General features: G+C 43.9%; 2 protein-coding genes and 1 long non-coding RNA gene across 5 annotated transcripts; all 3 read left to right on the plus strand.

Annotated features, from left to right (window-relative positions):
- Window positions 1-856: 856 nt before the first annotated feature.
- Window positions 857-7,488, plus strand: LOC124032111 (protein FAM110A-like). 3 transcript variants are annotated; one of them, XM_046344224.1, is made up of 3 exons: window positions 857-2,109; window positions 2,391-2,447; window positions 3,524-7,488. In XM_046344224.1, exon 3 carries the CDS (start codon window positions 3,721-3,723, stop codon window positions 4,978-4,980), a length of 1,260 nt encoding a protein of 419 aa, XP_046200180.1. In that variant the 5' UTR covers window positions 857-2,109; window positions 2,391-2,447; window positions 3,524-3,720; the 3' UTR covers window positions 4,981-7,488. The 3 variants fall into 3 exon arrangements, with proteins under 3 accessions (XP_046200180.1, XP_046200181.1, XP_046200182.1); XM_046344225.1 differs by having other exon boundaries at window positions 2,394-2,447; XM_046344226.1 differs by lacking the exon at window positions 2,391-2,447.
- A 14,174-nt stretch (window positions 7,489-21,662) lies between these two features.
- Window positions 21,663-23,061, plus strand: LOC124032116. Its single transcript, XR_006838208.1, has 4 exons — window positions 21,663-21,739; window positions 21,932-22,069; window positions 22,698-22,822; window positions 22,934-23,061. It is a non-coding gene; the product is annotated as an uncharacterized LOC124032116 (long non-coding RNA).
- A 558-nt stretch (window positions 23,062-23,619) lies between these two features.
- Window positions 23,620-25,818, plus strand: LOC124017807 (sodium-dependent lysophosphatidylcholine symporter 1-like). The gene is made up of 5 exons (XM_046333021.1): window positions 23,620-23,757; window positions 24,205-24,295; window positions 24,512-24,633; window positions 24,729-24,812; window positions 25,070-25,818. The coding sequence occupies exons 1-5, from the start codon at window positions 23,620-23,622 to the stop codon at window positions 25,181-25,183; spliced, it is 549 nt and encodes a 182-aa protein (XP_046188977.1). The 3' UTR covers window positions 25,184-25,818.
- Window positions 25,819-27,185: the final 1,367 nt, after the last annotated feature.

Raw genomic sequence — 27,185 nt, forward strand, 5'->3', positions numbered from 1 at the left:
AGAGAGAACACAATCTCACACTGCGTGAGAAAGGAGCGGCACTCAGTGGGCTGCCCGGAGTAGCAAGGTGGGTTATTAACCCTAGGTTCTGGAGGCTCGGCAGGCCAGGAAGTAACAGGTGGCACGAGACGTAGACTCTGGAACTGTCCAGAGAGGTCGGAAACCTGAGCGGCCAGGTTCTCCACGGCATGGCGAGCAGCAGACAATTCCTGCTCGTGTCTGCCGAGCATGGCTCCTTGGATCTCGACGGCAGTGTAACGAGCGTCTGAAGTCGCTGGGTCCATTCCTTGGTCGGTTCCTTCTGTCATGCAGGTGAAAGAGGACCCAAAAGCGACTTAACAGAAACAGAGTTTATTTAAATCCAAACAGGGAATAACAAAAATCCTCTAGTCTGTAGAGGGAATAACTAGAGAAGCGGCCACAGACTGCAGGTCGCTTCGGGTAGGCGCAGGCCGTAGTTGATAGAGCCACCTGCTCACACGCAGCATCTGATGAAGGCAAAAAACACGACAGGACAGGGCGAAACACAATCACAGCATGGTGAATACAAAACAAGGAACCGACGGGACAGGAACGGATCACAAAGGAATAAATAGGGACTCTAATCAGGGGAAAGGATCGGGAACAGGTGTGGGAAGACTAAATGATGATTAGGGGAATAGGAACAGCTGGGAGCAGGAACGGAACGATAGAGAGAAGAGAGAGCGAGAGAGTGAGAGAGGGAGGGGGAGAGAGAGGGATAGAAGGAGGGAAAGAACCAAATAAGACCAGCAGAGGGAAACGAATAGCATGGGGAGCACAGGGACAAGACATGATAATAAATGACAAACATGACAGTATGTGTCCAGTTTGTAAGGTGAATGCACCAATTTGTAAGTCGCTCTGGATAAGAGCGTCTGCTAAATGACTTAAATGTAAATGTAAATGTATGTGATATGGAGGTACAGAAAGGTTTATGTCGACATTTATACAGACAAACTTTTAGAAACAATACCAGCTATGTTAACACTGCCATGTTGATCTGAGCCTTGATGTTGGAAAACCACTACAGTGTCCAACTTTCGGCTGTCGCAGATTAACCTCCCCCGACTTCACTCATCGACTTTCGTCTAAAGCTTTGTTAGGCTTACCGCTCGAACACACCCACTGTCTGTCCTGCTGGGTTTTGATGCAATCTTTACCCGACTAGGTCAAGTTAGGATTTGTCCGTGTGAGCTTTTGTTCCAACCCCATTACTGTGTTTTAGGTGCCAAGATTATGGTAATGTTCCAGCAGTGTGGAGATTCCTAGATGTGAAAAGTGTGCAGGAGGGCATGAGACAAAGGAATGTGTGGTATGGGTGGGTAAAGCTGTGTGTATTAACTGTAGGGGTACCCATGTTGTTGGTGATCAGAAGTGTCCGGTGAGAGAAAGGCAGGTCGAGGTTGTCAGGGTCAGAGTAGTTCAGAAGGAGTCGTAAGCTGAGGCAGTTAAGAGAGTAGTAGAGGAAGATGGGTCCAGGGCGAGGGTTCCTAAGATGATCCCTGTGAGTAGCCCGAGGCCAATAGAGAGTGATAGGAATAACATGTTCTTCAGTAAGGTTAGCTTCTTAGCATTATTAGCCATGGTTATCAACTGTACCACAGAAATGGAATGTAAATCACAGAAAATACATGTTGTGGTGGCAGCTGCAGAGAAGTACTTGGGTGTACAGCAGAAGGTGTGTTAGTGTCCCATCCTGCCAGCCTGGTATAGGATCAGATAGAGCCAAAGTAGTGGAATAGTGGTGAGATTTTAATTGGTGTATGGTTAATTAGCTGGCAGGGCACATTGTTTTCTTCCAGAACAGTAGGCAGACACACAGCCCACACAGAAGGTGGTGGCATGCACCTCTAATGTATCTTTTCAGACCGCCATAATACCATAGAAGAAGAAGTAGTAGTCAGGTAGGGGAAGGAGAAGGAGAAGGAGGAGCATGTGAGCTGTCTGACAGGTTTGGCTGGTCTGTTGCTCCCTTCCATTCTGTCTCTGCAGTAGAATTCTGCAGTTTGTATCCTCTGTGGCGTGCTGAGCTGTGGAGAGGCCTAGAGTTCTGTTGGGGACCTGTAAGATTTTACTTCCATTCTAAAGGTATGTGTGTGTCCAAGTAACCAACACCTTATTTGGAATTAAGGACAATCCATCTACAAGCCTTGGGTGTGTATATGTGAGAGATCCTTTCAGTGATATGTGTATATATAAATAGAAGAAGCTGACACTTGACACTGGGTTGAAGGAGAAGGATCCGTTTTGTTTTACATACCATGTTACATACCTCTGTGCTCAGTATTACTGTATTCTGAGAACTTAGCCTAATAAAACAGAATGTCCTCTGTACTCATTGGCTGATAAATTGTACTGTGTGTACACAGTAGGAGTGTGTGAGAGAGAGGAGGAGCGACATCGATGAAGAGATAAAGGACATGCAGGTAAGAGAGTGTAGTGAGACAGCTCAAACCTCAGTAGGAGATTGGCATGGCTCTAGGTGGAATGAGAAACGAGTTGTTCAGAATGTCTGTCAGATACAGACTATTAGACCAGGGTCTTAAACACTTTCATAAAGCACAGATTGCTGGTTTGACATTCATATATTTGTGCTTTATCTACCAACAGCGCATGACACCACACAATAGGAACATCTTTAGAAGCTAATAGCAGGCCTTGCTCCCCAGAAGTGATACATTAATGGAATAATTTGTCTGACCCAAGTTCATGTTTATGTTGTGGTCACCGATCTTCAATACATTTACTGGTGCAGACAAAAATAATACATGATTTGTGTTCTAAGCAAAACAAATGTTCAGAAATGAATTGATGATAACTCCAGTCAACTTCTAGAGGGGTGGATCAAGTGTTATGGTTTCAGAGATACTGATGCCATCTATTGTGGGGTCTGCGCTCTAGAGCGGTGTTTCCCAACTCCAGTCCTCCAGTACCCCCAACAGCACACATTTTTGTTGTAGCCCCAGACAAACACCTGATTCAACTCACTGAGGGCTTGATGGTTAGTTGACAAGTTGAATCAGGTGTGCTTGTCCGGGGCTAAAACAAAAATGTGTGTTGTAGGGTACACTCAAGGACTGGAGTTGGGGAACACTGGTCTAGAGGAAGCCCAGCACAATGCCCTAGCAACTGGGAATCTTTATTTAAAGGTGACATGCATTGTTCCCCTCTACCAGCTGTTGCGAGTTTTCAACATGCTGTGTTGTCATTGACTGCTTCCTGGGGTTTTGTGAGTACAGTGGTTGGGGCCATTACTGTTGACTTATAATATCCCTGAGTCAACCACAGCACTTTAAAGTGATTTGTGTGAGTTGAAGTATCAATGCCATAGGGGTAGTATCTCTGTAGAAGGTAAGTGATCTGGAAGAGAGTGGTTCCCTCTGTCTTTGAGGTAACTGGGTATATATTGATTGCTTGCCTGTATGCTGTCTCTCTCCTCTGATGACACAGTTATCTGCTATCTGATGTGATGCTGTTTCTCCTTTTTCTGCTGGACATCCAGGACTTTAGGGCACCAGGGTTCAAGTGACATCCTTATGGGAACTGGAAGAAGACGGAATCATATCAGCCACAAACAAAATCCTGTCAGCTTTTGGGGACATAATAATTTTGACTTTGGGTGGCCAAAAAAAGAAGGATAAAGACAGGAGTCAAGGACAAAAAAGCCAACCTGTGCTACCTCCCAACCCCACCTCCAGCATGCCTGTGGAGACACTACAGCTTGGCCTGAGACAGCCGGTGGCAGTGAGGGCTGCTGCTGCTGGAACGCCCAACCGCCTTCTCATGCCCAACCGCCGCCTCCTCCAGCCAAGAACATTGGAAACAGCTGAGCCCAGGCAGAGTGCAGTGGAGAGACTGGCAGTAGACAAGGCTAAATATGTCAAGAACCAGGTGGCCCTCTTTAAGCAACAGCCAATCAAAGTGCCTCCACCTATCATGCGCAAGCCTCTGATGTCCCCTGCCCCCGCCCTGCGGCCCACCCGTAAGGCCCAACTGCCTCGCCCTGACTACAGCCAGCAAAGGAGTTCCCCACTGGACCTGGAGCACCTGAGTAACCTGATCAACGGGGTGGGTGAGGCTGAAACTCCCCCTACCTCCCCAACCATGGACCCAGTGGAGAGTAGTCAGGCCCCTGACTGCCCCACTACCAACTCTCCCTGCCCCTCTCCAATCTCTGCTGGAGCTGGGTCAGGGGCTGCTGAGAGTATCCAGGCCCTCTGTCCTGAGTGGTCAACTCCAGTCAAAGTTAGGGTAAATGCCTCGGGCCCACTAAGTCCTACATGGTGTCCTACTGCAGTGACCATACGTAGAGTGGACATCATACCCCACCACACCACACCAGTGAGGATGCCCCTTAGAGCACAGCAGCAGATGCGTATCCCATTGCAGCCCATGGCTCTGCATCCACACACCCAGATCCACAACACTATGTCACCTCTGCGTCTCTTCCACCCCCGAACTACCTATGCACCAGGCCCTGCGTCTCCTAAACCTGTCCCAGCCCCTCCACCACAAAATCACACCCCAACCCCCACCTCCCCGTCTAGCCCCGTCCATCTCCCAGCCAACCCCCCCGTACTCCCGCCCTCCCCGTCGGTCACCTGCCTATCGTCCGGCAGCTCCAGGAAACGTCCCTCTCTGAACCGCTCCAAATCCGACATGAGTGACCGTTACTCCCGGGCCAGTACTGAGCTGGAGCGCTTCTTCAACCTGTGTGGTTTGGACACATCGGAGATGCAGGTGCTGAAGGGGCCAGGCTCAGACATCGCCTCCCTTGCACAGTTCCGCAGTGCCAGCGCTCCTGGGTCAGAGTGTGCAGGCCAGGAGGGTGAAGAGGAAGGTGGGGCTGCAGAGCCGGCACCCTATGGCATCTCAGTAATTGAGAGGAACGCCAGAGTTATCAAGTGGCTTTATGGTATCCGCACATCCAAAGATAGTACCAGGAGCACCAACATGTAGGGCCATGAGAGACTGATGTAAATAGAGGCAGGGGAGAAAAACATGGAGGTGCACTTTAAACACAATTCCTGTACAGAGAAAAAAGCAGGAGAAGTGTGACTGCCGGTATAAACCAACTAATGAAAATGAAAGGAAGGGACTGATCTGGACTAATAGTGAAGGACACTGTCTGTCAATACAGTTTGATAGTGTTGGACATCATTTGTGCAAATTATTTATTGCATGGTACTTGGTACCAACACCCGTTTCATCCAGGGCAAAGCAGCAGTGTTTGGTGAATGATGCTTCTATTGATGATGTGGGTCCTCTGTACCTCATCTCCCATCGGTCATCAAGGAGGCTCAGAAAAGGCCTGTGGTCCAAGGCTACTCACCTTCCTCCAGCCATTATCATTGGTAGTTCCATGGTGAAGCACATCTTAGTTGCTGGAGCTAAAACCCTGTGCTACCTGGGGGCTACGGTGAAGGATATCACAGGATTTATTTTGTCTATCCTACATCAGCAGCCAAGAGCTGCTGCTGTTGTAGTGCATGTGGGATCAAATTATATCAAAAAATGGTAAATCAGAGATAATGAAACAGGATTTTATTGAGCTGATCAACACCCTAAAAGGCTCTGAAAGGCAGCCGATTATATCTGGCCCCGTGCCAGCGCTGAGTTGTGACTGCGAAAGGTTCAGCAGGCTTTTAGCACTTCGTATCTGGCTTAAAGTCTACTGCCATTCTGTTGGCATAACTTTTATTGACAATTTTTTACACTTTTTGGAAACAAAAGATGCTATACAGGGATGATGGACTCCACCCAAACCATCTACGGTAGGAGCCCGGACTATCTCATCACATTTTAAAGCTGTGTTAAGATATTGACTCAGAGACAGACCAAGCCCCACTCAGGTAATACCGCCCATCCTCTCTAAGCGTTATCTTCGTACTGTTGTCTATACTGCCAGGGAAGTTGTCAGTTGTAATTTTGTACCCATTCGATTTAATTCCACTCTTAGATCTGCTATTGTTAGCTCAAAAGGGGAGCCCACTGTGGTCTGCTCACCCAGTGCTTAAAGTTCAAATGTGAATTCCATAAACTTGAAACCCCCTCGGGCTTGGGCTGTTGCACGATAGCAACCAAAGCCCATGTAAGTCAGTTTATAACATTCCATCATTGGTTACTCTGAGAGTTCCTCATATTGACATTGGCTGCAGCCTCAGGCCCTATGATGCTAACCTTGGAAAAGTAATTCCAATTTCTTCTCCTTCCTCTTTACTAATAGGGATAGACTAATGGTCTAGTTCTATGCAATCTTATAGCCAAACCAACTAAATCAATATCAACCATCAGACAGGGTCCGCAACCGCCTATTGAACATACAGTAGCTTGTTTGAGTTGGAATTTCCATGTGACTTCAGAAATCGTAAAGGACTTGGGTTGATGCATCTGAACATTAGGCGCTTACTTCCTGAACTGAATTACATTATGATCTGGGCTATGCAAATGAATTCGGACATTCTGGTATTGACTGAAACTTTCTTGACATTCTCGACTCTGATATTAATATTGAGAGTTATCATGAGTTCAGAGCTGACAGACAGGGTAGAGGTGAAATCCATTTCCCTTGCCAAAATGTTTTAGATACTATCTTTAAGTCATTCATAAAAATAGATGATGCTTGGGTCAAGGCCAGGAACACAGGTGTAGGCAAGCTTTTAAGCAACTGAGGAACCATTGTGAAAAAACAAATACATTATTATGTAACCACTCTCTGATTGTAAGAACCCTGCCAAATTCTGGAAAACTGCAGCGCCTATCATAGCTCGCTCAATACCCCACATTTTTTATTTAACATTGTTATTGGGAAATAATCAAAAATGATAGAAATCTGTTATTGTGCTACCACTCCATAATGGTGGGGATAGTAACATTAGTGATCTTAATCATTATCAGCCCGTTTCAAGGCTTCCTTGTCTCTTTGAGATTCTTGAATCCTTGGTAAATGTACAGCTTTGCTCTTTTATCTGAGAAATGTATTTTGAATGTAAACCAGTCAGAGTTTAGACCTGGGCATGACAGTATTACTCCAATCACTTCAGTTGTTAATGATCTTGTCAATATTTCAGACACTAAAATGAAATGTGTTGCTTGTTTGTGGACCTGTCCAAAGCTTTTGATACTGTTGATCATGCTATTTTATTGAATAAGTTGTGACGCCTGTTTATGGTTTCATATGGTTTCATGATTATTTTAGTGAAAGAACTCAACTCAGGCTAAGTCAGAAATTTATTGAAGTGCATAAATGTGTACCACGGTTCGATTTTGGAACCTGTTCTCTTCACTGTTTATATTAACACCATTGGTCAATCTGTTTATGTTGATGATACTAAACTCGGGTAAAAAAGAAACGTCCCTTTTTCACGACCCTGTCTTTCAAAGATAATTCGTAAAAATCCAAATAACTTCACAGATCTTCATTGTAAAGGGTGTAAACACTGTTTCTCATGCTTGTTCAATGAACCATAAACAATTAATGAACATGCACCTGTGGAACGGTCATTCAGACACTAAATGCTTACAGACAGTAGGCAATTAAGGTCACAGTTATGAAAACTTAGGACACTAAAGAGGCCTTTCTACTGACTCTGAAAAACACATTCACCCAGATGCCCAGGGTCCCTGCTCATCTGCGTGAATGTGCCTTAGGCATGCTGCAAGGCATGAGGACTGCAGATGTGGCCAGGGCAATAAATTGCAATTTCCATACTGGGAGACGCCTAAAGGACGGACAGCTGATCATCTTCACAGTGGCAGACCACGTGTAACAACACCTGCACAGGATCGGTACATCTGAACATCACACCTGCTGGATAGGTACAGGATGGCAACAATAACTGCTTGAGTTACACCAGGAATGCACAATCCCTCCATCAGTGCTTACACTGTCTGCAATAGGCTGAGAGAGGCTGGACTGAGGGCTTGTAGGCCTGTTGTAAAGGCAGGTCCTTACCAGACATCACTGGCAACAACGTTGCCTATGGGCACAAACCCACCGTAGCTGGACTAGAAAGGACTTGTAAAAAGTGCTCTTCACTGACGTGTCACGGTTTTGTCTCTCCAGGGGTGATGGTTGGATTCACGTTTATCGATGAAGGAATGAGTGTTATACCAAGGCCTGTACTCTGGAGCGGGTTTGATTTGGAGGTGCGTCATGGTCTGGGGCGGTGTGTCACAGCATCATCGGACTGAGCTTGTTGTCATTGCAGGCAATCTCAATGCTGTGCATTACAGGGAAGACATCCTCCTCCCTCATGTGGCACCCTTCTTGCAGGCTCATCCTGACATGACCCTCCAGCATGACAATGCCACCAGCCATACTGCTCGTTCTGTGCGTGATTTCCTGCAAGACAGGAAGATCAGTGTTCTGCCATGGCCAGCGAAGAACCCGGATCTCAATCTCATTGAGCACGTCTGGGACCTGTTGGGTGAGGGCTAGGGACATCCCCTGTTTGTCAAATGTCTGTGGAACTTGTTCAGTTTATGTCTCAGTTGTTGAATCTTGTTATGTTCATACAAACATTTACACATGTTAAGTTTGCTGAAAATAAACGCAGTTGACAGTGAGAGGACATTTATTTCTTTGCTGAGTTTTGATGAGCTGGTTAAGAAGCAAACCTTTTAAAGTGTTTTTTCTCTACAGAAACAGATTGTGCTTTTATTTTAACAGTAGGACGCAAATTTGTCAGTCAACCTAATTATCTGTTCTTGATTATGGTGATATTTATCAAAGTGCAGCTGCTACTACTCTTAAACCTTTGGATGCCATATCTCATCGTGCCCTTCGTTTTGTTACATGCGACAGTTGATACTCATCACTGTATCCTGTATCAAAAGGTTGGCTGGACTTCACAGACCCGTAGGTCTCTACATTACTCCCTTTTTGTCTGAAAGGTCCTACTTTATAAACTTCCATCTTATCTCATTTTTCTGTTTTAGTATAGCCACCGGAGTTACCAAATAGATTTGTGATGTTTTATTTGTGCTTACCACGACTGTTTGTGTATAAAAAAAGAGAACATAACATTTTTAAAAGTTTACACACATCCAGGAATGTCAAAAATTATGGATAATTACCTTCCCTACAGAAAAAACACAAACCTTCACACATCTACAGTTGAAGTCGGAAGATTACATACACTTAGGTTGGAGTCATTAAAGCTTGTTTTTCAATCACTCCACAAATGTCTTGTTAACAAACTATAGTATCACAATTCCAGCGGGTCAGAAGTTTACATACACTAAGTTGACTGTGCCTTTAAACTGCTTGGAAAATTCCAGAAAATGATGTCATGGCTTTAAATAGGCTAATTGACATCATTTGAGTCAATTGGAGGTGTACCTGTGGATGTATTTCAAGGCCTACCTTCAAACTCAGTGCCTCTTTGCTTGACATCATGGGAAAATCAAAAGAAATCAGCCAAGACCTCAGAAAACAATTGTAGACCTCCACAAGTATGATTCACCCTTGGGAGCAATTTCCAAACGCCTGAAGGTACCACGTTCATCTATACAAACAATAGTACGCAAGTATAAACACCATGGGACCACGCAGGCTTCATGCCGCTCAGGGAGGAGACGCGTTCTGTCTCCTAGAGATTAACATACATTGGTGACAAAAGTGCAAATCAATCCCAGAACAACAGCAAAGGACCTTGTGAAGATGCTGGAGGAAACAGGTACAAAAGTATCTATATCCACAGTAAAACAAGTCTTATATCAACATAACCTGTAAGGCCACACAGCAAGGAAGAAGCCACTGCTCCAAAACCGCCATAAAAAAGCCAGACTACGGTTTGCAACTGCACATGTGGACAAAGATTGTACTTTTTGGAGAAATGTCCTCTGGTCTGATAAAACCAAAAAAGAACTGTTTGGCCATAATGACCATTGTTATGTTTGCAGGTAAAAGGGGGAGGCTTGCAAGCCGAAGAATACCATCCCAAACTGGGAAGCACGGGGTGGCAGCATCATGTTGTGGGGGTGCTTTGCTGCAGGAGGGACTGGTGCAATTCCCAAAATAGATGGAATCATGAGGTAGGAAAAGTATGTGGATATATTGAAGCAACATCTCAAGACATCAGTCAGGAAGTTAAAACTTGGTCATAAATGGGTCTTCCAAATGGACAATGACCCCAAGCATACTTCCAAAGAGGTGGTAAAATGGCTTAAGGACAACAAAGTCAAGGTATTGGAGTGGACATCACAAAGCCCTGACCTCAATCCGAAATAAATAAGCTGAAATAAATCACTCTACTATCTGACATTAGACATTCTTAAAATAAAGTGGTGATCCTAACTGACCTATGACAGGGACTGTATATAATCTCATTTGGAGAGTAGTCAGACCTTTCACTTTTTCCGCATTTTGTTATATTACAGCCTTATTTCTTTTTTTACCCCCTTTTCTCCCCAATTTCATGGTATCCAATTGTTTTTTTAGTAATTACTATCTTGTCTCATCGCTACAACTCCCGTATGGGCTCGGGAGAGACGAAGATCAAAAGCCATGTGTCCTCCGAAACACAACCCAACCAAGCCGCACTGCTTCTTAACACAGCACGCATCCAACCCGGAAGCCAGCCGCACCAATGTGTCGGAGGAAACACCGTGCCCCTAGCGACCTGGTCAGCGTGCACTGCGCCACAGGAGTCGCTAGTGCACGATGAGACAAGGATATCCCCACCTGACAAACATTCCCTAACCGCTAGGCCAATTGTGTGTCACCCCACAGACCTCCCGGTCGCGGCCGGCTGCAACAGAGCCTGGGCGCGAACCCAGAGTCTCTGATGGCACAGATAGCGCTGCGATGCAGTGCCCTAGACCACTGCGCCACCCGGTAGTCCTTTACAGCCTTATTTTAAAATGAATTCAATCAAACGTTCCTCAATCTACACACAATAACCCATAGTGACAAAGAAAAAACAGGTTAATGTTACATTTACAAAAGTATTCAGACTCTTTACTCAGTACTTTGTTGAAGCACCTTTTGCAGCGATTACAGCCTTGAGTCATCTTGGGTATGACGCTACAATCTTGGCCCACCTGTATTTGGGGAGTTCTTCCATTCTCCTCTGAAAATCCTGAAGTTCTGTCAGGTTGTATGGGGAGCATAGCTGCACAGCTATTTTCAGGTCTCTCCAGAGATGTTCAAGTCTGGCCTTCTGCTTGACCACTCAAGGACATTCAGAGACATGTCCCGAAGCCACTCCTGCGTTGTCTTGGCTGTGCTCTTAGGGTCGTTGTCCTGTTGGAAGGTGAACCTTCGCCCCAGTCTGAGGTCCTGAGTGCTCTGGAGCAGGTTTTCGTCAAGAATCTCTCTGCACTTTACTCCGTTTATCTTTCTCTCGATCTTGACTAGTCTCCCAGTTCCTGCCACTGAAAAACATCCCCACAGCATGATGCTGCCACCACCATGCTTCACTATAGGAATGGTGCCAGGTTTCCTCCAGACTTGGCATTCAGGCCAAAGAGTTCAATCTTGGTTTCATCAGACCAGAGAATCTTGTTTCCCATGGTCTGAGAGTCCTTTAGGTGGCTTTTTGGCATACTCCAAGCAGCTGTCATGTGCTTTTATTGAGGAGTGGCTTCCGTCTGGCCACTCTGCCATAAAGACCTGATTGGTGGAATGCTGCAGAGATGGTTGTCCTTCTAGAAGGTTCTCCCATTTCCACAGAGGAACTCTGGCGCTCTGTCAAAGTGACCATCGGGTTCTTGGTCACCTCCCTGATTGCTCAGTTTGTCTGGGCTGCCAGCTCTAGGAAGAGTCTTTGTGGTTCCAAACATCTTCCATTTAAGAATGATGAAGGCCACTGTTCTTGGGGATTTTCAATGCTGCAGAAATGTTTTGTTTCCCTTCCCCAGATCTGTGCCTCGACGCAATCCTATCTCAAATCTCTATGGACAATTCCTTCGACGTCATCGCTTGGTTTTTGCTCTGACATGCACTGTCAACTGTGGGACCTTATATAGGTGTGTGCCTTTCCAAATCATGTCCAATCAATTGAATTTACCACAGGTGGACTCTAATCAAGTTGTAGAAACATCTCAAGCAGGATGCACCTCTTTGGCCTGAATGCCAAGCTCCATTTCGAGTCTCTTAGCAAAGGGTCTGTATACTTATGTAAATAAGCTATTCATGTTATTTTTTTATACATTTGCAAAATATTGTAAGAACCTGTTTTTGCTTTGTCATTATGGGGTATTGTGTGTAGATTATTTAATCAATTTTAGAATAAAGTTGTAACAAAGTGTGGAAAAGGGAATGGGTCTGCACTGTAGGTTCAGAACTTTTGTGAAACATCACAGCACAGTCAACTGGATGGTCATCAGAGATGGTTGGGGGTAGCTGAAGGATGGGACTAAAAACAAACAAAAGATAACTCATGTAAAATATACTGTGTCCGTAAAATGTGTATATAGTATGTATAATCTGGAAGTAGAAGGCTAAGTCTTGTTGTCCCCATTAGTTTACTCAAATTAGGGGAGGTTTAGGGTTAGGGGGAAATAGTCATGGGAAAAAAAAATGTTTAAAAAAAATTATCTTCATAATTAGATTTTTCATACCTAACCTTAAACCTAACCCTAACTTTAAATTAATACCAAAAGGAGATTTTTGTAGGCAATTTTGACTTTGTGGCCGTGTTATCTTGTGGAAACTGGCGTAGCTGGGAAAGGATTGGGACTGATGGTTGAAGTTACGGTAAAGATCAACATGAGGTCATGGGAGCCCAGTACCATTTTTGAAGTTTCACGGGCATGTTCAATAGCAAGCGGTAAATTGCGCGTGCCGTTTAGGCCACCGACTCGCTTGTGGGTGTGCTGGCAGCAGGTTTGATTGTGCATCAAGAATTCATCATAGTAAATTTGTATGAAGGTTTGGTTATTAAAGGGTAAATAGTTCAATAGTAATATGCTCTAAAACTCTCTGGTGACAAACAAACTTTGCTTCCCTGTTTCCAATTGTCCACATGGCTGGGAGAACCTATTCAAGAAAGAAATAAATTTCAAAAATGTAAAAAAAAACTGATGCATTATTAGCTAACTATAATAGCTACAGTGCATGCTAACTCAAATTAGTTGCAAAATGAGCTAGCTAGTTGATTCACTAGCTATCTAGCCATCGTCACATACTGTATAGATTGCTGGCGAAGTGGATTAAATACCAGCTACCTAACTTCAAATTAGCTAGCTATCTTGATGTAATTATCACTGTGAAAAACAAACTCCAAATGCATTTGTATGTAGCTACATAACAGCCATGGAGGGGGGTGAAAGGATAGCAGCCCTAACTGTCAATGTGAGAGAGTAGGCTATTCTGGATAGGGCAGGTGCTTTTGTGTAGTTCCTGTCCCTAGAAGTGAGGACGGAGATAATGGTAACATAATATTCAGTTCGGTGTAATTTGACTATAATGAAGACTGTCCTCAGATAAAGAGAGCTATGAAAGCCTGTCTACATATGAAGAGCAGTGGTTCTCAGTCCTGGTCCTGGGGACTCAGAGGCACAGTTTTGTTTTTGCCTCAGCACTGCACTGCTGATTTCAAATGATCAACTCATCATCAACTTCAAGTGGTATGTATGTATTCATGTGTGATGCTGTCCTGATGATCCTGTTTTTGTCACATGCTACACATGCCTATATGTGTGCCCTTGCATCTATCAACCCAATGTTATCATGATTTGTTACCTGGGGTGGAAGGTAGCCTAGTGGTTAGAGCATTGGACTAGTAATCGAAAGGTTGCAAGATCAAATCACAGAGCTGACAAGGTAAACAATCTGTCGTTCTGCTCCTGAACAAGGCAGTTTTAAATTAACCCACTGTTCCTAGGCCTTCATTGAAAATAATAATTTGTTCATAACTGACTTGCCTAGTTATTTTTTAAGTGATATTGTGATATTATACTTTTGTAATCCACAATGACCTGGTGATGTAAAAGTCTGATAATTACATTGTCTTCCATATTCCTACAGATATCTTGTAACTGGAGATTCCTTCAAAACAATTGCCTGCAGTTAACATGTAGGGCACCGCAAGGTTTAGTGATCAGGGCCATCTGGGAATGCCTCCTCAAATCAACAGGTGTAAACCTTACAGTAAAAAATACACAACAGGTGTAAACATTACAGTAAAATTCTTACTTACAGGCTCTAACCAATGGTGCCAAAAAAAGGTGTGTGTGTGTGTAGGTAACTAAAGAAATAAAACAACAGTAGAAAGACATTTGAAAAAAAGAGTAGCAAGGCTATATAGACTCCTGTTAGTCAGGCTTATTGAGGTAGTATGTACGTGAATGTATAGTTAAAGTGACTAAGCATATAAGATAAACAGAGAGTAGCAGCAGCATAAAAGAAGGGTTGGGGGGCACACAATGCAAATAGTCCAGGTAACCATTGGTTACCTGTTCAGGAGTCTTATGGCGTGGGGGTGAAAACTGTTGAGAAGCCTTTTTGTCCTAGACTTGGCACTCCGGTACCGCTTGCCATGCGGTAGTAGAGAGAACAGTCTATGACTGGGGTGGCTGGGGTCTTTGACAATTTTTAGGGCCTTCCTCTGACACCGCCTGGTGTAGAGGTCCTGGATGGCAGGCAGCTTTGGCCCAGTGATGTACTGGGCCGTACGCACTACCCTCTGAAGTGCCTTGCGTTCGAAGGCCGAGCAATTGCCGTACCAGGCAGTGATGCAACCGGTCAGGATGCTCTCTGTTGCAGCTGTAAAACCTTTTGAGGATCTCAGGACACATGCCAAATCTTTTTAGTTTCCTGAGGGGGAATAGGCTTTGTCGTGCCCTCTTTACGACTGTCTTGGTCTGTTTGGACCAATCAAGTTGATGTGGAAACCAAGGAATTTGAAGCTCTCAACCTGCTCCAGTACAGCCCCGTCGATGAGAATGGGGACATGCTCAGTGCTCCTTTTCCTGTAGTCCACAATCATCTCCTGGAGGAATTCAGGTGTGTTAAGGCTACCTCTAACCTACATAACTTCATGAGGATGGACACGAGGACCAGGAGTGGATCTTCAGCTTGCGCTGCAAGAGAGGCAATCCGTGTGCAGGAGATATTCACCTCTCACTTCTTCGAAGAGGGTGCTGTTCCCTGGCATCACTGTAGACTACACTATGCACAATAAAAGACTCTTTTAAGAGCCATTCACATTGAAATAAGAGTATTCTTCCATTTACTTAACTATGTCAACTGCAGTTATTCAATTTCCAGTTTCTTTGCCTTTGATTTTTACTTCTCAGGTGAGGGTGCTGTTTAGGTAAGGGTGTGATGTCTGTACAAAAACAGGCTATTTTAAATGACCCATATTTTAAAAAATGTAGAACAATTAGACGCCCTTTAACCCACACCTACACACTCATGTATCAATCTGATTGATGGATTGTTGTGCAGTAAGCAGGTTCAGAACTGTGGCTCCTTTCCCCTTTGAAGAATAGGCAAGATGGCCAACCATGGAGAATAGTAAGACTCTTCATTATTTCTATAACTGCGCTATATTGTTTGTGCCTGTGTGTCCGTTCATGTTTTTCAGCATAAAGTATTCTGCAGCCACTTAGTGTGGCCACACACACAGATTCCTGTTGAACGCCGTCTCTTTAACTACCTTATTTTCTCAATAACAGTCTCTCTCCTTCACTTCATCCTTCTCTCCTCTTCTCCCTAAATATTCTAGGTTATATCAGCTGTGTCGGTGAACCCCTCCCGCATCTGAACTGGCTACATAGAGGGCACAGCATGATCAGAGGTGAGAGGTCACTTGGTCAGGTCAACAGGAAGTATTATTAAAGAGAGTCTTTACATTGAAATACAGATAGAGATGCAGTAGTCCCAGAGTTAATGAATCAAGGTCTGTTTTGCATTTCACCTCCTGATTATTATGATGACTAACAATGTTAGCATGTTTACGCCATGTTTGTAATTTTTTCTATCTCTCTTTACATCTGTCTCTCGTCTGCAGATATGTTTTGATGTGAGAGGATGCCAACCCCCAGTCCCATCATCGCCACCTCACCCGGTTTTAAGATAACCTTTGGGTCGACTAGATACACTATGTAATTGTGATGAACTGAAAGAATATTAGGGTAGCACTGTGATTCATTAATCATGTTCTGCCTTCCCTGCTCCTAAGTTCTTACCTCTTTCCCTGTCTTTTACACCTCTCTCGCCACCTCTTTCTTCCTGTTTTTATAATGCACAACAAATGTGCATTGAAGTAAAGATTGAACTTGTATTTATAATATTAGAATTATAATATTTATAATGCATGTACTTATAACACTTGGATAATGAATTTCTTTCAATAAAGCGTTTCACATTCTCTACTGGTTGAAATTAAGTCTCTCATTTGATGAAATACTACACCTATCCTGTGTTTATCAGATCAATGCAGATGAAGAGCATTAGATATTGAGATGAACTGGTTTTAGAGTATTTACATGATGCATAGGAAGTGTAGTGTACTGTTTAAAAATATATATATTTCTGTATATATGAATTACAAATCAGCCTTTTAAATCCTGTTTCTAGTCTATTAGTTACAATGTGTAACCATTGATGTCCCTGGACCAAGATTGGTAAACACTGTTGAAGTGTATAATTGTAATACATACAGACAAAGCACCATTAAGACTGGAATTTGATACTCCTGGTATTGGATATGATTGAAAAATAATCAAAGACATTTATACCTGAACTGCACCTTTATTTGCCAAGGTAGAGTACATGATCAGTGAATATATTAACAATGTGGGGATCTCATGCATGGTAATAACTACATGTATATACGACTTGCATCCTTGGCACAAAGTTCTATTATATTCTACTCAATTCATAGGCTTCATTAATGTCATTCAGACTGTTTTGAACTCGATACAACTGGCTATGATAGCTCAGGTTCATAGCCAGGTTCTGAACTAAACTTTTGGGTTCATACACAGATCGGCTCGATAGCCACACATCTATGGGCCTACAAGTATGTTTACCCTCCACTGCACAATAAGCAAGAACATAGCTAGCTACATTATTAATCTATCTGCATTGCATGGCATATACAGTGGGGAGAACAAGTATTTGAATCACTGCCGATTTTGCAGGTTTTCCTACTTACAAAGCATGTAGAGGTCTGTCATTCTTATCATGGGTACACTTCAACGGTGAGAGACGGAATCTAAAACAAAAATCCAGAAAATCACATTGTATGATTTTTAAGTAATTCATTTGCATTTTATTGTATGACATAAGTATTTGATACATCAGAAAAGCAGAACCTAATATTTGGAACAGAAACCTTTGTTTGCAATTACAGAGATCATATGTTTCTTGTAGTTCTTGACCAGGTTTGCACACACTGCAGCAGGGATTTTGACCCACTCCTCCATACAGACCTTCTCCAGATCCTTCAGGTTTCGGGGCTGTCGCTGGGCAATACGGAATTTCAGCTCCCTCCAAAGATGTTCTATTGGGTTCAGGTCTGGAGACTGGCTAGGCCACTACAGGACCTTGAGATGCTTCTTACGGAGCCACTCCTTAGTTGCCCTGGCTGTGTTTCGGGTCGTTGTCATGCTGGAAGACCCAGTCACAACCCATTTTCAATGCTCGTACTGAGAGAAGGAGGTTGTTGGCCAAGATCTTACGATACATGGCCCCATCCATCCTCCCCTCAATATGGTGCAGTCGTCCTGTCTCCTTTGCAGAGAAGCATCCCCAAAGAATGATGTTTCCACCTCCATGCTCCATGCGTAGTGTGTTCTTGGGGTTGTACTCATCCTTCTTCTTCCTCCAAACACGACGAGTAGAGTTTAGACCAAAAAGTTATATTTTTTGTCTCATCAGACCACATGACCTTCTCCCATTCTTCCTCTGGATCATCCAGACGGTTATTGGCAAACTTCAGACGGGCCTGGACATGCGCTGGCTTGAGCAGGGGGACCTTGCATGAGCTGCAAGATTTTAATCCATGACGGCGTATGTGTTACTAATGGTTTTCTTTGAGACTGTGGTCCCAGCTCTCTCCAGGTCCTGCCGTATAGTTCTGGGCTGATCCCTCACCTTCCTCATGATCATTGATGCCCCACGAGGTGAGATCTTGCGTGGAGCCCCAGACCGAGGGTGATTGACCGTCATCTTGAACTTCTTCCATTTTCTAATAATTGCGCCAACAGTTGTTGCCTTCTCACCAAGCTGCTTGCCTATTGTCCTGTAGCCCATCCCAGCCTTGTGCAGGTCTACAATTTTATCCCTGATGTCCTTACACAGCTCTCTTGTCATGTTTGTCATTTATTGTCATGTCTTGTCCCTGTGCTCCCCATGCTATTCGTTTCCCTCTGCTGGTCTTGTTTGGTTCTATCCTTCTCTCTCCCCCTCCCTCTCTCACTTCTTCCTCTTCTCTCTGTCGTTCCGTTCCTGCTCCCAGCTGTTCCTATTCCCCTAATCATCATTTAGTCTTCCCACACCTGTTCCCGATCCTTTCCCCTGATTAGACTCCCTATTTATTCCTTTGTGATCCGTTCCTGTTCCTTTCCTTGCATTGTATTCACCATGCTGTGATTGCTGCCCTGTCCTGTCGTGTTTTTGCCGTGATTGTGTATCACCCTGTCCTGTCGTGTTTTGTGCCTTCATCAGACGCTGCGTGTGAGCAGGTGTCTCAGTCGACTACGGCCTGCGCCTACCCGAAGCGACCTGCAGTCTGTGGCCGCTTCTCCAGTTGTTTTCCCCTCTACAATCTAGAGGATTTCTGTTATTCCGTTTTGAACATTAATAAACTCTGTTTCTGTTAAGTCGCGTTTGGGTCCTCGTTCACCTGCATGACATCTCTGGCCTTGGCCATTGTGGAGAGGCTGGAGTCTGTTTGACTGAGTGTGTGGACAGGTGTCTTTTATACAGGTAACGGGTTCAAACAGGTGCAGTTAATACAGGTAATGAGTGGAGAACAGGAGGGCTTCTTAAAGAAAATCTAACAGGTCTGTGAGAGGCAGAATTCTTACTGGTTGGTAGGTGATCAATACTTATGTCATGCAATAACATGCTAATTAATTACTTAAAAATCATACAATGTGATTTTCTGGATTTTTGTTTTAGATTCCATCTCTCACAGTTGAAGTGTACCTATGATTTTTTTTTAAATACAGACCTCTACATGCTTTATAAGTAGGAAACCCTGCAAAATCGGAAGTGTATCAAATACTTGTTCTCCCCACTGTATCAGCAAGGCAAGCTTACAAAATTGAACATTCAATTTGCAGTAAATGCTTTAGCTAGCTAAGTCCCTAAAACATTAAACAACCAGAATTACAATTTCATACTCATGTCCCAATGCCCATAAAGATAGTCTGCTAATGTTAGCTAGTCAGCGAGCTTGCTAAATCGCGATTTTTGTAAAATAACTTTATGATCAAAAAATATGCATAATAGTTTGTCTCTATATTAACTAACATTATCCTGTCAAGTATACATTTTTTTGTTGCATGATTCGTTATGATGTTATAATCACTTACATTTGCTTCCATTATAGTATTTTTGTCAGGCATCTTTGCTAAAGAAAGTTTCCAGCCTTGGGGGTGCATAGCGTCAAATTTGTCATGGGAACAACTCGATATGATTGGACATTGCCCAGCGGTCGCTGCTGGTGATTTGCATAAACTTGGGAAAAGCTTATCTTTCTCATCGCCTCCCACACCACCTTTGCATCGCCATAGGTCGCCCGCTCTCTCCACTTTTCATAGCTTTCCTTCCATTGAAATAAATGGGAAATGGTGTTTCACCGCGCGACATCCTGTGGTAGTGTGTCATACCCGTAGGCTACAGTAGCCGCTACACCCACCATGCTGTTTTTACTCCATTTGAACATGAGCATTGCATGATCTATAGTGAGAAACAATTAATAGATTTTTCAAAAGCATTTCATTCCTTCTCTATCTTCTTCTTGCAATGGACTGTGAGCTAAACATAAAAAATATTTAAAAACATGTACAAAAAGAAATGTGAGTTTTATAGATCTGTCATTTTAATTGAAAGCAAGTCTAAGATCTGTTCTATATGCACAATTTTTTACGCTTCCTGTTTTTATGTTTACTTTTTACCTTTTTTACTTTCGGTTTTATACACCAGCTTCAAACAGTTGAAAAAAAATGGTTATGGGAAATATATTTCACAGCGGTTTAGATAATACAATCGTTATTTACACTTTACTTGCTTGTTTTGTAACAAACTGAAATTAGGCGAACTGTTCAAATTTTAGCTACCAGGAAATGGCACCTAATTTCAGTTTATGTACCTGCAAAACACCGGTCTCAACGCCAACAGTGAAGAGGCAACTCTGAGATGCTTGCCTACTAGGCAGAGTATCAAAGAAAAAGCCATATCTCAGACTGGCCAATAAAAAGAAAAGATTAAGATGGGAAAAAGAAGACAGACACTGGACAGAGGAACTCTGTCTAGAAGGCCAGCATCCCGGAGTCGCCTCTTCACTGTTGACATTGAGACTGATGTTTTGTGGGTACGAATTAATGAAGCCGCCAGTTGAGGACTTGTGTGGCGTCTGTTTCTCAAACTAGACACTCTAATGTACTTGCCTTCTTGCTCAGTTGTTCACCGGGGCCTCCCACTTTCTATTCCCTGTGAAGGGAGTAGTACACAGCATTGTACGAGATCTTCAGTTTCTTGGCAATTTCTCACATGAAATAGCCTTCATTTCTCCGAACAAGAATAGACTGACGAGTTTCAGAAGAAAGTTATTTGTTTCTGGCCATTTTGAGCCTGTAATCAAACCCACAAGAGTTTTCAGCTGCGCTAACATAATTGCAAAAGGGTTTTCTAATGATCAATTAGCCTTTTAAAATTATAAACTTGGATTAGCTAACACAACGTGCCATTGGAACACAGGAGTGATGGTTGCTGATAATGGACCTCTGTACGCCTATGTAGATATTCAAAAACAAATCAACCTTTTCCAGCTACAATAGTCATTTACAACATTTACAATGTCTACACAAAAAACGTGTTTTTCTTTCAAAAACGAGGACATTTCTAAGTGACCCCAAACCCTTGAACGGTACTACATACATATTTTTTGTACCTACAGAGGGCCTAACATTCTAAATCGAATGGCTAAATGATACATTTTATGACCATCTTAAAACAATTCCATTTGGTAACTTAGTAGATATTGCGATCTAAAGGCTTCAATTTACAGGGGTTTTAACACCTGTTTGTGTTAAAACAATGTAGTACTTTAATGGGTGGGTTCACAGGGCTGAAATAGACCGTGACAGGAGTTTCTCACTTTCAAAGGGCCTGGGTTGTTCGGTAGGAGTCCAATGTCACAAGGGATTAAGACATGTGCACGCACAGCATGAATGTGTGTGCATGTGTTCATTGTTACCAGATACTCGTAGTTTGTTTATTGTCTAGTCAGAAGTAGAGAAAGATGTTGAAGTTTTACCCCGTCGAGGAGCAAATGGTGATCTGGAGTGGACTGTAACCACGGGAGAGTCCTAATTCCAAAGGATGGGCTGCTCCCCACACACACACACACACACACACACACACACACACACACACACACACACACACACACACACACACACACACACACACACACACACACACACACACACACACACACACACACACACACACACACACACACACACACACACACACCATTGAACGGCAGATGGAAACACATGCAAGGACAGTCATCAATGCAAGACCACTGTAAGCTTTAAACGTTTGAATTTGAAACAGGGTATGTTTTCCACTGTGGAATAGGACAGAGAAACATGAGATCGTGTAAGCTTTGAAAGTTTGAATTAATTAAATATAACACTTAACAACCTAATAATCTCTCTCGCGCTCTCTCTCGCTCTCTCTCAAGCATGTCTGACCAATTTGTATGTGTCTTTGTAGTATATCCGATCACTGTAGTGTCTGGCAGGGATTCTTCTGTCCAGGAAGCTGTGCTATGCCGGGGGAGTTGTGCCATATCAGATTACTACTGCTGCCATTGGCTTCTCCTTACAGATTTTCCTGCTAAATGTTGTACAGGTCAGTATTGTTACTCATTGTCTGTCTGTCTGTCTGTCTGTCTGTCTGTCTGTCTGTCTGTCTGTCTGTCTGTCTGTCTGTCTGTCTGTCTGTCTGTCTGTCTGTCTGTCTGTCTGTCTGTCTGTCTGTCTGTCTGTCTGTCTGTCTGTCTGTCTGTCTGTCTGTCTGTCTGTCTGTCTGTCTGTCTGTCCGTCTGTCTGTCTGTCTGTCTGTCCGTCTGTCTGTCTGTCCGTCTGTCTGTCAGTCCGTCCGTCCGTCCGTCCGTCCGTCCGTCCGTCCGCCCCGCCCGCCCGCCCGCCCGCCCGCCCGCCCGCCCGCCCGCCCGCCTGTCTGTCTGTCTAGTCCACTGTCTCATGTCTGTCTGTCTGTCTGTCTGTACAGTCCACTGTCTCATGTCTGTCTGTGTAACCTCTCTAGGCTGATCTCTGTCTCAATCAAATCAATCACATTTATTTATAAAGCCCTTTTTACATCTGCAGCCTAAAAGCCCAAACGACAAGCAATGCAGATGTAGCAACACGGTGGATAGGAAAAACTCCTTAGAAAGGCAGGAACCTAGGAATAAACCTAGAGAAGAACCAGGCTCTGAGGGGTGTCTGAGTGCCGTCTGTACCTTGTTATTTTGCAGATCGAGGCCTTCTATGTTTCTCTGATCCTGTTTGTGAGTCGGGCCTGGGATGCTGTAACAGACCCACTGGTGGGGTACTTGGTGAGCCGCAGTAGCTGGACACCCATTGGCAAACTCATGCCATGGTCAGTGGATCTCAATAATACCTCTTACATTTTTACATTGATTTTGGCCAGTGCAATCCAATCTTGCTGTCCTTCTCAGAGCATCCCTTTCTGTATATTTATGTTTTTCAGGGTGGTTCTCGCTATGCCTTTTGGGGTCCTCTCCTATGTCCTGCTGTGGTTCATGCCCCAAGGCGCCATGTCTCAAGCCTTCAGTGTTCCCTGGTACCTCACAGCAAGCTGCCTGTTTGAGACCCTCATGACTGTAAGATCTACAATTTCATCGGCTGGATGAGACATTTCAGCCTGTTAACAAGGCTGTTCTTCTCTTTCTTCACACTCAGCTCCATCTCCAAGTCTTAATCCTCTAGTCTACATCCTCAACTCTCGCTTGCCTTGCTCCATTTCTGTAAAATAATATATATACAAAAATTAAAATGATTTAACCTTTATTTAACTAGGCAAGTCAGTTAAGAACACATTTTTATTTACAATGATGGCCTACCCCGGGCACTCACAGTACAGTATCACATGTCCCTTTTTTTGCACCATCACCATGGTTTCTGTGTCTATCTCCTGACAGTGTTTTAATGTGCCTTATCTTTCGCTGAGCATGTTTTTGGGTGGAGACCAGAAAGACAGAGACTCTACCACAGCCTACAGTAAGAGCTTGACATCCACTCTCTCTCGTGTTCCATCTTATAATGATGAATGGAATACAGTGAAAATGGATAAAATCATACATTTCTTAGTTGTTGTTTTTTCAGCTTCACCAGTCCCTTGGTCTGTCTATTTCTCTCCCTGTCTATGTGATAGGGATGAGTGTGGAAATGCTGGCGATGCTGGTGGCCTCAGCAATTCAGGGTCAGGTTGTGGCTGTATACAACACAGAGAGGGCTGCAGCCTGTCAACAGCTTGACACCCCTGCGCCACAGACAGTTACACAACAGGCCACGGTACTACCACTATGAGTCACACCACAGGCCATGGTACTACCATTATGAGTTGCACAGCAGGGCATGGTACAAGTAACTACTCTCCAGTTACAAACACTAACCTAACCCAGCAATGACACACACACACTGGAGGACATAACACTCCTCTACGCTGTTGGTTTAGCAGAATTTCTTTGTCAGTGGAAGTGAACTTACCTAGTCCCAGGGATATCACATTACACAGTAATTAACTGTTCTTAGTGTGTGTGTGTGCATTTGTGTGCATGTGTGTGCATGTGTGTGTGTGTGCGTGCATGTACTTGCATCCATGTGTGTTTTTGCATTTCAAGTATGTGCATTTGTCTTGTTTGTTTACCCATAGGCCTAGGTGTTTTTTGTGCACAAGGCATACATGTGAATCATTTGTGCTTGTGTAGTTTTGCTTACCTGTGAGGTTTCTTTCCCTAGTGTAAGGCTTTCCTGACCTCCGCGCTGGTCATAGGCGGGCTGTTCTTCCTCTGCTGCCTGGTCCTCTTCCTGGGGGTGAAGGAGCAGCAGGGTGAGTCAAGGGTCAGAACACTAGAATTAGGGTTAGAGAGGGGTCAGTTTCGAACTGCCAGAGTAGAGCACAGGAGAGGTCAAGGTTCAGTAGAATGTGTTCAAGAGTTTAGTTCTGGAAGTGGGCTAAAGGATGGGCTTGGAACAAAAATTTTGGTAAGTCTTTTGAATGTATTTTTTCTACAACACCAATACCTCTCTCTGATTTTGTCTCCAGCTCCCCTCTATAGTCTGGCCAGAGTGCGTCTGTCCTATCTCACCACTCGAAAGATGTTAGTGTGCCACATTCCTTACCAACGACTGGTCCTTGGCCTCCTCTTTGCTGCACTTGCCTTACAGGTAAATCCTAGCCTGGGCTGCATCTAAATAAATCTAATACACTTGATCACCACTAATACATCTTGAATCAGCTAATGCACATTTGTCCCTTTTAGATGTCTTTGGGGAATTTTGCACTGTTATGTACCCAAGTAGCTGGGCTTGGGGCCCAGTTCCAACACCTTCTCCTGGCTCTGCTGGTAAGACTGTTCTGTTCAGTTCCGTCGACCTCACACATAGTCATATCACACACCCACACCCTCTTGACTGCAAATTGGCCCAATACACAGGTAACAGAACACAATTGTTATCTAATCTGGAATATCATACTCTTTATGATGTGATATATTTATGTGTAGCTGGAAGCTAACCTCTGTCATTTCCTTATTTAAGGGAAAACTACAGCCACAAGACATCCTCTTGTTGTTTGATATTGTTTGTTTCTTCGTCCTAACAGATAACAACCATTATAGCTGCTCCACTGTGGCAGGCAATCCTGGTACAAGTTGGGAAAAAGACCACACTCTTCATCGGCCTATCTGTGAGCATAACATTGTTTCTCCCTTTATGACAATGTTTATGCAGAAAAACTTACTATTTGAGACTTACAATGTTTTTGTATTTATTTATAGCTCTTCATCCCAGCTGTAACAATCATAGCTTGTGTACCCAATAACCTGCCTGTCTTTGTGGCCATGTGTGTGATGTTAGGATTCAGCTTGGCAACCATGTTCCTGCTGCCTTGGTGAGTCAGCACACTGCAGTTAGAAGGCCAAGACTTTGGCTCAGGGCCATGTCTCCATTTTGAACTGCACTCTGCTCCAGTTCTGTCTCTGCCTCTGTCACTTTGAATGACTCTAAACACACACACAATGCTGACATGTGTGACTAGGGGCATACTTCATTCATAACTCCCCATGACAGCCTGTCAAGAGTTGAATATTCTGATATGCTGATTTGACACTTGGCCAGTTGACTAATATAAACTGTTTTACACTTCAATCGATTCACCCAGACAGTGTTTGGTGCAATATCTGCGTGTGGTCTGATTTGCGAGCCAGTCTCTTATTATTCATGTAGGTCCATGCTCCCGGATGTGGTAGATTACTTTGCCTTGAGAAACCCCTGCTGCAAGGACCTGGAGCCCCTGTTTTTCTCCTGCTATGCCTTCTGCAGTAAGCTGGGGGGAGGTCTGTCTGTTAGAATCTCAACCATGACATTACAGTGAGTCATTTATCCACCTACTCCTGCTCTGCCTCTCCCTTTTTCTCCCCCTCATTATGTAAAATGTCATTTCATTATTACAGTGCACTCGGAAAGTATTCAGACACCTTCCCTTTTCCACATTTTGTTACGTTACAACCTAATTCTAAAATTAATTTTTATATTTAATCCATTTACACACAATACCACATAATGACAAAGTGAAAACATGTTTTTAGAAATTGTAGCACATTTATTAAAATTAAAAACAGAAATACCTTATTTACCTAAGTATTCCAACCCTTCTCTATAAGACTTGAAATTGAGCTCAGGTGCATTCTGTTTCCTCTGATCATCTTTGAGATGTTTCTACAACTAGATTTGGAGTCCAAATTTGGTCAATTCAATTGATTGGACATGATTTGGAAAGGCAGACACCTGTCTATATAAGGTCCCACAGTTGACAGTGCATGTCAGAGCAAAAACCAAGCCATGAGGTCGAAGGAATTGTCTGTAGAGCTCCGAAACAGGATTGTGTCGAGGCACAGATCTGAGGAAGGGTACCAAAACATTTCTGCAGCATTGAAGGTCCCCAAGATCACAGTGGCTGCCATCATTCTTAAAGGGAAGAAGTTTAGAACCACCAAGATTCTTCCTAGATCTGGCCGCCCGGCCAAACTGAGCAATCGAGGAAGAAGGGCCTTTGTCGGGGAGGTGACCAAGAACCTGATGGTCACTTTTACAGACCTCCAGAGTTCCTCTGTGGAGATGGGAGAATCTTCCAGAAGGACAACCATCTCTGCAGCACACCACCAATCAGACCTTTATGGTAGAGTGGCCAGACGGAAGCCACTCCTCAATAAAAGGTACATGACAGCCCGCTTGGAGTTTGCCAAAAGGCTCCTAAAGGACTCTCAGAACATGAGAAACAAGATTATCTGGACTGATGAAACCAAGAATGAACACTTTGGCCTGAATACCAAGTGTCACGTCTGGAGGAAACCTGGCACCATCCCAACGGGGAAACATGGTGGTGGCAGCATCATGCTGTGGGGATGTTTTTCGGTGACAGGGACTGGGAGACTAGTCAAGATCGAGAGAAAGATGAATGGCGCTAACTGCAGAGAGATCTTTGACGAAAACCTGCTCCAGAGCGCTCAGGACCTCAGAGTGGGGCGAAGGTTCAGCTTCCAATAGGACAACGACCCTAAGAGCACAGCCAAGACAACGCAGGAGTGGCTTCTGGACAAGTCGCTGAATGTCCTTGAATGGCCCAGCCAGGGCCCGGACTTGAACCCGATCTAACATCTGAAAATAGCTGTGCAGTGACACTCTCCATCCAACCTGACAGAGCTTGAGAGGATCTGCAG

Source organism: Oncorhynchus gorbuscha, linkage group LG03 (genome assembly GCF_021184085.1).
Source record: "Oncorhynchus gorbuscha isolate QuinsamMale2020 ecotype Even-year linkage group LG03, OgorEven_v1.0, whole genome shotgun sequence".
Lineage (NCBI taxonomy): Eukaryota > Metazoa > Chordata > Actinopteri > Salmoniformes > Salmonidae > Oncorhynchus > Oncorhynchus gorbuscha.

Coding starts and splice junctions, on each gene's coding strand:
- LOC124032111 (XM_046344224.1), top strand. CDS start 3,721: ATGCCTGTGGAGACACTACAGCTTGGCCTGAGACAGCCGGTGGCAGTG.
- LOC124017807 (XM_046333021.1), top strand. CDS start 23,620: ATGAGTGTGGAAATGCTGGCGATGCTGGTGGCCTCAGCAATTCAGGGT. Junction 23,758..24,204: donor CAGTTACACAACAGGCCACG/GTACTACCACTA, acceptor TTCTTTCCCTAG/TGTAAGGCTTTCCTGACCTC. Junction 24,634..24,728: donor TTGCTGCACTTGCCTTACAG/GTAAATCCTAGC, acceptor TGTCCCTTTTAG/ATGTCTTTGGGGAATTTTGC.